Here is a 12,162-nt window from a genome sequence, read left to right as displayed (position 1 = left end):
ATGTGGGAGCAACATACATCAGACATTATAATGCATCTGTGTGATACGACATAACAAGAGACCAGAAAACTGACGCAACACACCAGTACAGCCTCGCCACAGTACAGCAGTAGCACTGTACCACACGGGGTCAACTATGCTTACCGTTTCCGTGTAATACAGCAGCCTGCTCACAAGAAAATAGCTTCTGCTGAATATACTACAGCAGTCCCCAGATACTACATTATTCTCCCCGAATTTTATTTATCTTACTGCACAATAACTATAAACTACAACAGCTTTATTTCCTAACTGAAAGGGACATATATTGGTTTCTTCTCACAAAGGGACTGTCACTATGAAAACTCACAACATCTTTTTATGCGTGTAGTATCTGTTAAAAGCCGAAACAACAGCTTGTTTTGTCGTCTTTGTTGACTTGTCTTTTTATGTGTTTGTGACGGTGGAACCGATGAGGAAGGATACGCTTACTTTTTGGCAACCGCCAGGTATCATCACTATCTGGTTGGTTAGTTGGTTGGTTGGTTGTTTAACGCCGCACTCAACAATATTCCAGCTATATGACGGCGGTCTGTAAATAATCGAGTCTGGACCAGACAATCCAGTGATTAAAATCATTAGCATCGATCCACGCAATTGGGATCGATGACATGCATCAACCAAGTCAGCGAGCCTGACCACCCGATCCCGTTAGTCGCCTTTTACGACAAGCATATATATCCACCTTTTACGGCAAGCATGGGTTGCTGAAGACCTATTCTACCCCGGAATCCACTATCTGATAGTCATTCATACGCACATGCTTGTGATCATTATAGTCGGAATCGTACAATGGCCTCTGCTTCGAGCACAGCTTTCGAATGATTCTGAAAAGGGTTTTGTGGCGTTTATTTGCAACTGCGTTTCTTGAGAAAACTCTCTTATCTTCAACATATCATCTTGATAATTGTACACTTCATTATCAAGGAATTTGTGATAATACGAGCATCACTAAATTTGATATCTCAATTTCTATAGATAACGCCTGAATATTGATATAATAATAATTCAGTGATGACCATTTAACTACATAAATCGTCAACGCCAGAGAATATTCAGGCTCGATTATCTGCTGAAACAGATTTCATTGGGTGTAAAAGACAAGATTGTGCTAAAATGTATTAGGTCGTAAACATTAGAAGAAAGTATATAAATCGTCTCTACCCTTTACGTATGCCCTTGACATGATGAAGCAGTTTTGATAGTGATGATTGTGTTCTTTTAAGGCGTGTTTAGACCAAAACTCTTACCAAGAATAAAACACGCGCAAATCAGTTTGACAATGTGTAACTATATAAGGGTTGCCCGGAAAAACCGTACATCTAAAAGTAAAGACGTGTGTTTTCAGAAGAAAATGCTCTTAAAGTATAACACAAAGGTGTTTTCAAAGATAGACATGATCAAACGACTTGTTTTTACAGTCTGGTTGTTGTTATAAAGACTTATGCCACGCTTTAAAGTTGGACCATTTATTCCGCTGAATTTCACTCTCTACAGTTACCAAATGCAATCTCCTTTATATTGATAAATGATTGTCACTTTTGCTTTGTAGTCAAACAATAGGGATATATTAGCTATTTGTTTGTTCATTGTAATCTTCAATCCTACCAATCCAGTTCGGAATCTTCAAATTCGCGGTCTGATTTAATCAATATGTATTTTACAAATAGCGCCTACAGGGAAGGTGGTTAGTAAACACACAACTAAATATCTATATAGATACTTCTCCTATTAATTACATAAGCAGTATGCAAAATGTTAAATTGCATCATCAAATCAAGAAGTACATGTTTGATGGAAATTACAAAAAAATCGTAGGTTGATAAGCTATACCCGGACAAGCGTATTTAATAGTTACTTTTGAATTCAATCGTTTTGTTTGTGTAATTGATAAACTGTAAAGATATGTTATTGTCATGGAAATTCCAACTGTTTGCATTCCCTTCTAACCAAGCAGTAAGAATCTTGCAACATTTGTTTTGATGCTCTACATCACTATGGCTTTCGGGTTTGTTTTATTGCAGCAGCTCAGATATTATTTATACAAAGCGCCATAACAACATGTAGATTGTATTGTGAATACAACTATCGCTCATTTTCAAGGACAGCGCACACATCTGCATTTCAATACAGTGCACACTGTCTACCCCTTGATATCGTCAATGACTGCTTTGACAAAAATTGACACGCCTGCTTATTTGTTTCGCTGCATGTTTTTAAAATGCAAATTGAAATACAGACAGCCAATTCAAGATATTATGGTACTTAAATGGCCATCAAACCCTTTTCTGGCAGCCCAAATGATACATTCCCGTGAAACATGAACTCGGGTAAGTGACATTTTGTGGGAGATATATCAAGCATAAAATCCCTCCTCTTATCATCATGTCCGGTTTCCTCAGGAACTTAATAGCACATTTCAGTAGTTGATATCTCAGCTAGCAGTAAAACGCAATATCATTGAAGTGTGCTTGGATATATTTGTCGACAACACGTACTATGTCCACAGTTTACAATATGGAGAAACATAGATCACTCTTCCATTGTGAACATTCAATTCAGATTAAGATTTTCAAACAAATTTCAAGGCGTAAATAAATATGACAAGATTTTATTGAACCAATTCCATTGGTTTGAGAAAATACATAAATAGACAGCATCACACTGCAGGTGATAATAACTCAATAATAGCCGATACCTGAAACAAAAAAATAGTAGAATAAAGTTGGGATGTATGGATAAGTCACAACGAAGTCTTGAAACTAGCTGCATGATAAATTATACCAAATATTAGAGAAAGCAGAGAATAGTTTTAAAGATGTTTTGTAAATGTCATCAGCTTTGACGCGGAAAATAGTAATACCACATAGGTAAATTATACAATTTTGCAAACGAGACTGGAGGTATATTTACGGATACGATAAACAAATGATATCATATTTTGTGAAATACCTTTTCCCAATCCAATTCCGTATCCTCCCATTCCGTAGAGACCACCATAGCCTCCAAGTCCTCCGTACAGACCTCCCATGCCGTATCCGTATTTGCCTCCGTATAGACCTCCAATGCCTCCGTATAGACCTCCCATATGCATGCCTCCGTATAGACCTCCATAGCCTCCAAGACCTCCATAGCCTCCAAGACCTCCAAGGCCTCCGTACAATCCACCCATTCCGTAGCCAATTCCGCCCAGTCCTCCTTTCAACCCGCCAATTCCACCATACAGACCGGTAGGCTCGGCAAAGGCGGTAACAGCCAGGCAGGCAACAAGAGCGGCGACTATCTTCATCATTTTGAGTATCTATTGAGTAACGTGAAAATCATTGTCAAGAAAGGTAAAATAGCATGTTATCGTTACTCATCTGGTAAATTCAGTTCACACCACTCATTGTGAATTATGTTATCAGTTTTACTTTCACCCGCATTCATATATTTCCCAATTTACAAGAACGTTTTATGTTACATATTCGTACTTGTATAAATTGTCTCAACATGAAGATTAAAAACAGCCAGATGCGCAACAGATGAATCAAAAATTAAAAGCATCACAAGCAAAGCTTAAAATAGTACTTGCAGTTTGGTCTTTACTCGTATCTGTGTCTCAACGGAAGGTGAAGATAAGAGATGATGGAACAGTTTCCCCCGTCCTTTATATATACCATTTGTGAATTATACGTGATTGATTTACCTTGGGCTGGCCACTTCCAGGTAAGTAACGCACCTCAGCTTAATGGTGTACAGTAAGCATTCTTTTCGCATCAAAGGGCCCGAGGTTATCACCCTACGGGTACACATGCGAGCTGGTATTCATGAACATCGATTAAGGAAGTACAAGACAACGTATAAAAAGGTGGCAAACAGAGACACTCTCTCTGGAATCGTCTAACTGCATTTCAAACAGTCCTCGATACTCAATGTTTAACCTATATCATTTAGGGGCGGTCGGGTAGCCTAGTGGTTAAAGCGTTCGCTCGTTACGCCGAAGACACGGGTTCGATTTCCGACATGGGTACAATGTGTGAAGCCCATTGCTGATGTCCCCCGCCGTGATATTGCTGGAATATTGCTAAAAGCGGCGTAAAACCATACTCACTCACTCACTTTAACCTTTATTAAGTAAATATTCGATAATGGTCTGAAAAGTGTGTATCCAGCAAATATATGATGTGAGAGCAACATACATCAGACATTATAATGCATCTGTGTGATACGACATAACAAGAGACCAGAAAACTGACGCAACACACCAGTACAGCCTCGCCACAGTACAGCAGTAGCACTGTACCACACGGGGTCAACTATGCTAACCGTTTCCGTGTAATACAGCAGCCTGCTCACAAGAAAATAGCCTCTGCTGAATATACTGCAGAAGTCCCCAGATACTACATTATTCTCCCCGAATTTTATTTATCTTACTGCACATTAACTATAAACTACAACAGCTTTATTTCCTAACTGAAAGGGACATATATTGGTTTCTTCTCACAAAGGGACTGTCACTATGAAAACTCACAACATCTTTTTATGCGTGTAGTATCTGTTAAAAGCCGAAAGTACACCAATGTCTTCTGAAAACATGATTGACATATGAACAACAGCTTGTTTTGTGGTCTTTGTTGACTTGTCTTTATATGTGTTTGTGACGGTGGAACCGATGAGGAAGGATACGCTTACTTTTTGGCAACCGCCAGGTATCATCACTATCTGGTTGGTTAGTTGGTTGGTTGGTTGTTTAACGCCGCACTCAACAATATTCCAGCTATATGACGGCGGTCTGTAAATAATCGAGTCTGGACCAGACAATCCAGTGATTAAAATCATTAGCATCGATCCACGCAATTGGGATCGATGACATGCATCAACCAAGTCAGCGAGCCTGACCACCCGATCCCGTTAGTCGCCTTTTACGACAAGCATATATATCCACCTTTTACGGCAAGCATGGGTTGCTGAAGACCTATTCTACCCCGGAATCCACTATCTGATAGTCATTCATACGCACATGCTTGTGATCATTATAGTCGGAATCGTACAATGGCCTCTGCTTCGAGCACAGCTTTCGAATGATTCTGAAAAGGGTTTTGTGGCGTTTATTTGCAACTGCGTTTCTTGAGAAAACTCTCTTATCTTCAACATATTATCTTGATAATTGTACACTTCATAATCAAGGAATTTGTGATAATACGAGCATCACTAAATTTGATATCTCAATTTCTATAGATAACTCCTGAATATTGATATAATAATCATTCAATGATGACCCTTTAACTACATAAATCGTCAACGCCAGAGAATATTCAGGCTCGATTATCTGTTGAAACAGATTTCATTGGGTGTAAAAGGCAAGATTGTGCTAAAATGTATTAGGTCGTAAACATTAGAAAAAAAGTATATAAACCGTCTCTACCCTTTACGTATGCCCTTGACATGATGAAGCAGTAGTGATAGTGATGATTGTGTTCTTTTAAGGCGTGTTTAGACCAAAACTCTTACCAAGAATAAAACACGCGCAAATCAGTTTGACAATATGTAACTATATAAGGGTTGCCCAGAAAAAACGTACATCTAAAAGTAAAGACGTGTGTTTTCAGAAGAAAATGCTCTTAAAGTATAACACAAAGGTGTTTTCAAAGATAGACATGATCAAACGACTTGTTTTACAGTCTGGTTGTTGTTATTATGACTTATGACACGCTTTTAAGTTGGACCATTTATTCCGCTGAATTTCACTCTCTACAGTTACCAAATGCAATCTCCTTTGTATTGATAAATGATTGTCACTTTTGCTTTGTAGTCAAACAATAGGGATATATTAGCTATTTGTTTGTTCATTGTAATCTTCAATCCTACCAATCCAGTTCGGAATCTTCAAATTCGCGGTCTGATTTAATCAATATGTATTTTTCAAATAGCACCTACAGGGAAGGTGGTTGGAAAACACACAACTAAATATCTATATAGATACTTCTCCTATTAATTACATAAGCAGTATGCAAAATGTTAAATTGCATCTTCAAATCAAGAAGTACATGTTTGATGGAAATTACAAATAATTCGTAGGTTGATAAGCTATACCCGGACAAGCGTATTTAATAGTTACTTTTGAATTCAATCGTTTTGTTTGTGTAATTGATAAACTGTAAAGATATGTTATTGTCATGGAAATTCCAACTGTTTGCATTCCCTTCTAACCAAGCAGTAAGAATCTTGCAACATTTGTTTTGATGCTCTACATCACTATGGCTTTCGGGTTTGTTTTATTGCAGCAGCTCAGATATTATTTATACAAAGCGCCATAACAACATGTAGATTGTATTCTGAATACAACTATCGCTCATTTTCAAGGACAGCGCACACATTTGCATTTCAATACAGTGCACTCTGTCTACCCCTTGATATCGTCAATGACTGCTTTGACAAAAATTGACACGCCTGCTTATTTGTTTCGCTGCATGTTTTTAAAATGAAAATTGAAATACAGACAGCCAATTCAAGATATTATGGTACTTAAATGGCCATCAAACCCTTTTCTGGCAGCCCAAATGATATATTCCGTGAAACATGAACTCGGGTAAGTGACATTTTGTGGGAGATATATCAAGCATAAAATCCCTCCTCTTATCATCATGTCCGGTTTCCTCAGGAACTTAATAGCACATTTCAGTAGTTGATATCTCAGCTAGCAGTAAAACGCAATATCATTGAAGTGTGCTTGGATATTGGTCGACAACACGTACTATGTCCACAGTTTACAATATGGAGAAACATAGATCACTCTTCCATTGTGAACATTCAATTCAGATTAAGATTTTCAAACAAATTTCAAGGCGTAAATAAATATGACAAGATTTTATTGAACCAATTCCATTGGTTTGAGAAAATACATAAATAGCCAGCATCACACTGCAGGTGATAATAACTCAATAATAGCCGATACCTGAAACAAAAAAATAGTAGAATAAAGTTGGGATGTATGGATAAGTCACAACGAAGTCTTGAAACTAGCTGCATGATAAATTATACCAAATATTAGAGAAAGCAGAGAATAGTTTTAAAGATGTTTTGTAAATGTCATCAGCTTTGTCGCGGAAAATAGTAATACCACATAGGTAAATTATACAATTTTGCAAACGAGACTGGAGGTATATTTACGGATACGATAAACAAACGATATCATATTTTGTGAAATACCTTTTCCCAATCCAATTCCGTATCCTCCCATTCCGTAGAGACCACCATAGCCTCCAAGTCCTCCGTACAGACCTCCCATGCCGTATCCGTATTTGCCTCCGTATAGACCTCCCATGCCTCCGTATAGACCTCCCATGCCTCCGTATAGACCTCCCATGCCTCCGTACAGACCTCCATAGCCTCCAAGACCTCCAAGGCCTCCGTACAATCCACCCATTCCGTAGCCAATTCCGCCCAGTCCTCCTTTCAACCCGCCAATTCCACCATACAGACCGGTAGGCTCGGCAAAGGCGGTAACAGCCAGGCAGGCAACAAGAGCGGCGACTATCTTCATCATTTTGAGTATCTATTGAGTAACGTGAAAATCATTGTCAAGAAAGGTAAAATAGCATGTTATCGTTACTCATCTGGTAAATTCAGTTCACACCACTCATTGTGAATTATGTTATCAGTTTTAATTTCACCCGCATTCATATATTTCCCAATTTACAAGAACGTTTTATGTTACATATTCGTACTTTTATAAATTGGCTCAACATGAAGATTAAAAACAGCCAGATGCGCAACAGATGAATCAAAAATTAAAAGTATACATATATATCACAAGCAAAGCTTAAAATAGTACTTGCAGTTTGGTCTTTACTCGTATCTGTGTCTCAACGGAAGGTGAAGATAAGAGATGATGGAACAGTTTCCCCCGTCCTTTATATATACCATTTGTGAATTATACGTGATTGATTTACCTTGGGCTGGCCACTTCCAGGTAAGTAACGCACCTCAGCTTAATGGTGTACAGTAAGCATTCTTTTCACATCAAAGGGCCCGAGGTTATCACCCTACGGGTACACATGCGAGCTGGTATTCATGAACATCGATTAAGGAAGTACAAGACAACGTATAAAAAGGTGGCAAACAGAGACACTCTCTCTGGAATCGTCTAACTGCATTTCAAACAGTCCTCGATACTCAACGTTTAACCTATATCATTTAGGGGCGGTCGGGTAGCCTAGTGGTTAAAGCGTTCGCTCGTTACGCCGAAGACACGGGTTCGATTTCCGACATGGGTACAATGTGTGAAGCCCATTGCTGATGTCCCCCGCCGTGATATTGCTGGAATATTGCTAAAAGCGGCGTAAAACCATACTCACTCACTCACTTTAACCTTTATTAAGTAAATATTCGATAATGGTCTGAAAAGTGTGTATCCAGCAAATATATGATGTGGGAGCAACATACATCAGACATTATAATGCATCTGTGTGATACGACATAACAAGAGACCAGAAAACTGACGCAACACACCAGTACAGCCTCGCCACAGTACAGCAGTAGCACTGTACCACACGGGGTCAACTATGCTAACCGTTTCCGTGTAATACAGCAGCCTGCTCACAAGAAAATAGCTTCTGCTGAATATACTGCAGAAGTCCCCAGATACTACATTATTCTCCCCGAATTTTATTTATCTTACTGCACATTAACTATAAACTACAACAGCTTTATTTCCTAACTGAAAGGGACATATATTGGTTTCTTCTCACAAAGGGACTGTCACTATGAAAACTCACAACATCTTTTTATGCGTGTAGTATCTGTTAAAAGCCGAAAGTACACCAATGTCTTCTGAAAACATGATTGACATATGAACAACAGCTTGTTTTGTGGTCTTTGTTGACTTGTCTTTATATGTGTTTGTGACGGTGGAACCGATGAGGAAGGATACGCTTACTTTTTGGCAACCGCCAGGTATCATCACTATCTGGTTGGTTAGTTGGTTGGTTGGTTGTTTAACGCCGCACTCAACAATATTCCAGCTATATGACGGCGGTCTGTAAATAATCGAGTCTGGACCAGACAATCCAGTGATTAAAATCATTAGCATCGATCCACGCAATTGGGATCGATGACATGCATCAACCAAGTCAGCGAGCCTGACCACCCGATACCGTTAGACGCCTTTTACGACAAGCATATATATCCACCTTTTACGGCAAGCATGGGTTGCTGAAGACCTATTCTACTCCACTATCTGATAGTCATTCATACGCACATGCTTGTGATCATTATAGTCGGAATCGTACAATGGCCTCTGCTGCTTCGAGCACAGCTTTCGAATGATTCTGAAAAGGGTTTTGTGGCGTTTATTTGCAACTGCGTTTCTTGAGAAAACTCTCTTATCTTCAACATATTATCTTGATAATTGTACGCTTCATTATCAAGGAATTTGTGATAATACGAGCATCACTAAATTTGATATTTCAATTTCTATAGATAACGCCTGAATATTGATATAATAATCATTCAGTGATGACCCTTTAACTACATAAATCGTCAACGCCAGAGAATATTCAGGCTCGATTATCTGCTGAAACAGATTTCATTGGGTGTAAAAGGCAAGATTGTGCTAAAATGTATTAGGTCGTAAACATTAGAAGAAAGTATATAAATCGTCTCTACCTTTTACGTATGCCCTTGACATGATGAAGCAGTAGTGATAGTGATGATTGTGTTCTTTTAAGGCGTGTTTAGACCAAAACTCTTACCAAGAATAAAACACGCGCAAATCAGTTTGACAATGTGTAACTATATAAGGGTTGCCCAGAAAAACCGTACATCTAAAAGTAAAGACGTGTGTTTTCAGAAGAAAATGCTCTTAAAGTATAACACAAAGGTGTTTTCAAAGATAGACATGATCAAACGACTTGTTTTTACAGTCTGGTTGTTGTTATAAAGACTTATGACACGCTTTAAAGTTGGACTATTTATTCCGCTGAATTTCACTCTCTACAGTTACCAAATGCAATCTCCTTTGTATTGATAAATGATTGTCACTTTTGCTTTGTAGTCAAACAATAGGGATATATTAGCTATTTGTTTGTTCATTGTAATCTTCAATCCTACCAATCCAGTTCGGAATCTTCAAATTCGCGGTCTGATTTAATCAATATGTATTTTTCAAATAGCACCTACAGGGAAGGTGGTTAGTAAACTCACAACTAAATATCTATATAGATACTTCTCCTATTAATTACATAAGCAGTATGCAAAATGTTAAATTGCATCATCAAATCAAGAAGTACATGTTTGATGGAAATTACAAATAATTCGTAGGTTGATAAGCTATACCCGGACAAGCGTATTTAATAGTTACTTTTGAATTCAATCGTTTTGTTTGTGTAATTGATAAACTGTAAAGATATGTTATTGTCATGGAAATTCCAACTGTTTGCATTCCCTTCTAACCAAGCAGTAAGAATCTTGCAACATTTGTTTTGATGCTCTACATCACTATGGCTTTCGGGTTTGTTTTATTGCAGCAGCTCAGATATTACTTATACAAAGAGCCATAACAACATGTAGATTGTATTCTGAATACAACTATCGCTCATTTTCAAGGACAGCGCACACATTTGCATTTCAATACAGTGCACACTGTCTACCCCTTGATATCGTCAATGACTGCTTTGACAAAAATTGACACGCCTGCTTATTTGTTTCGCTGCATATTTTTAAAATGCAAATTGAAATACAGACAGCCAATTCAAGATATTATGGTACTTAAATGGCTATCAAACCCTTTTCTGGCAGCCCAAATGATATATTCCGTGAAACATGAACTCGGGTAAGTGACATTTTGTGGGAGATATATCAAGCATAAAATCCCTCCTCTTATCATCATGTCCGGTTTCCTCAGGAACTTAATAGCACATTTCAGTAGTTGATATCTCAGCTAGCAGTAAAACGCAATATCATTGAAGTGTGCTTGGATATTGGTCGACAACACGTACTATGTCCACAGTTTACAATATGGAGAAACATAGATCACTCTTCCATTGTGAACATTCAATTCAGATTAAGATTTTCAAACAAATTTCAAGGCGTAAATAAATATGACAAGATTTTATTGAACCAATTCCATTGGTTTGAGAAAATACATAAATAGCCAGCATCACACTGCAGGTGATAATAACTCAATAATAGCCGATACCTGAAACAAAAAAATAGTAGAATAAAGTTGGGATGTATGGATAAGTCACAACGAAGTCTTGAAACTAGCTGCATGATAAATTATATCAAATATTAGAGAAAGCAGAGAATAGTTTTAAAGATGTTTTGTAAATGTCATCAGCTTTGTCGCGGAAAATAGTAATACCACATAGGTAAATTATACAATTTTGCAAACGAGACTGGAGGTATATTTACGGATACGATAAACAAACGATATCATATTTTGTGAAATACCTTTTCCCAATCCAATTCCGTATCCTCCCATTCCGTAGAGACCACCATAGCCTCCAAGTCCTCCGTACAGACCTCCCATGCCGTATCCGTATTTGCCTCCGTATAGACCTCCCATGCCTCCGTATAGACCTCCCATGCCTCCGTATAGACCTCCCATGCCTCCGTACAGACCTCCATAGCCTCCAAGACCTCCAAGGCCTCCGTACAATCCACCCATTCCGTAGCCAATTCCGCCCAGTCCTCCTTTCAACCCGCCAATTCCACCATACAGACCGGTAGGCTCGGCAAAGGCGGTAACAGCCAGGCAGGCAACAAGAGCGGCGACTATCTTCATCATTTTGAGTATCTATTGAGTAACGTGAAAATCATTGTCAAGAAAGGTAAAATAGCATGTTATCGTTACTCATCTGGTAAATTCAGTTCACACCACTCATTGTGAATTATGTTATCAGTTTTAATTTCACCCGCATTCATATATTTCCCAATTTACAAGAACGTTTCATGTTACATATTCGTACTTTTATAAATTGGCTCAACATGAAGGTTAAAAACAGCCAGATGCGCAGCAGATGAATCAAAAATTAAAAGTATACATATATATCACAAGCAAAGCTTAAAATAGTGCTTGCAGTTTGGTCTTTACTCGTATCTGTGTCTCAACGGAAGGTGAAGATAAGAGATGATGGAACA

At 38.2% G+C, this 12,162-nt stretch overlaps 3 protein-coding genes across 3 annotated transcripts; all 3 read right to left on the bottom strand.

Annotated features, from left to right (window-relative positions):
* Window positions 1–2,720: 2,720 nt before the first annotated feature.
* On the bottom strand, window positions 2,721–3,331 carry LOC139453783 (acanthoscurrin-2-like). Its single transcript, XM_071235249.1, has 2 exons — window positions 2,992–3,331; window positions 2,721–2,737 (listed from the first exon to the last, which is right to left on the bottom strand). Exons 1-2 carry the CDS (start codon window positions 3,329–3,331, stop codon window positions 2,721–2,723), a joined length of 357 nt encoding a protein of 118 aa, XP_071091350.1.
* Window positions 3,332–6,959: 3,628 nt separating this feature from the next.
* On the bottom strand, window positions 6,960–7,567 carry LOC139453782 (acanthoscurrin-2-like). The gene is made up of 2 exons (XM_071235248.1): window positions 7,231–7,567; window positions 6,960–6,976 (listed from the first exon to the last, which is right to left on the bottom strand). Exons 1-2 carry the CDS (start codon window positions 7,565–7,567, stop codon window positions 6,960–6,962), a joined length of 354 nt encoding a protein of 117 aa, XP_071091349.1.
* A 3,634-nt stretch (window positions 7,568–11,201) lies between these two features.
* LOC139453781 (acanthoscurrin-2-like) lies at window positions 11,202–11,809 on the bottom strand. Its single transcript, XM_071235247.1, has 2 exons — window positions 11,473–11,809; window positions 11,202–11,218 (listed from the first exon to the last, which is right to left on the bottom strand). Exons 1-2 carry the CDS (start codon window positions 11,807–11,809, stop codon window positions 11,202–11,204), a joined length of 354 nt encoding a protein of 117 aa, XP_071091348.1.
* Window positions 11,810–12,162: the final 353 nt, after the last annotated feature.

Source organism: Haliotis cracherodii, unplaced genomic scaffold, assembly GCF_022045235.1.
Source record: "Haliotis cracherodii isolate W230 unplaced genomic scaffold, xgHalCrac1.p SCAF_10, whole genome shotgun sequence".
NCBI lineage: Eukaryota > Metazoa > Mollusca > Gastropoda > Lepetellida > Haliotidae > Haliotis > Haliotis cracherodii.
The sequence above is the reverse complement of the archived record's forward strand: the minus strand, read 5'-3'. Positions and strand labels throughout refer to the sequence as shown.

What these genes read in the sequence shown, in the direction of transcription:
- LOC139453783 (XM_071235249.1), bottom strand. Translation starts at nt 3,331, where the DNA reads ATGATGAAGATAGTCGCCGCTCTTGTTGCCTGCCTGGCTGTTACCGCC.
- LOC139453781 (XM_071235247.1), bottom strand. Translation starts at nt 11,809, where the DNA reads ATGATGAAGATAGTCGCCGCTCTTGTTGCCTGCCTGGCTGTTACCGCC.
- LOC139453782 (XM_071235248.1), bottom strand. Translation starts at nt 7,567, where the DNA reads ATGATGAAGATAGTCGCCGCTCTTGTTGCCTGCCTGGCTGTTACCGCC.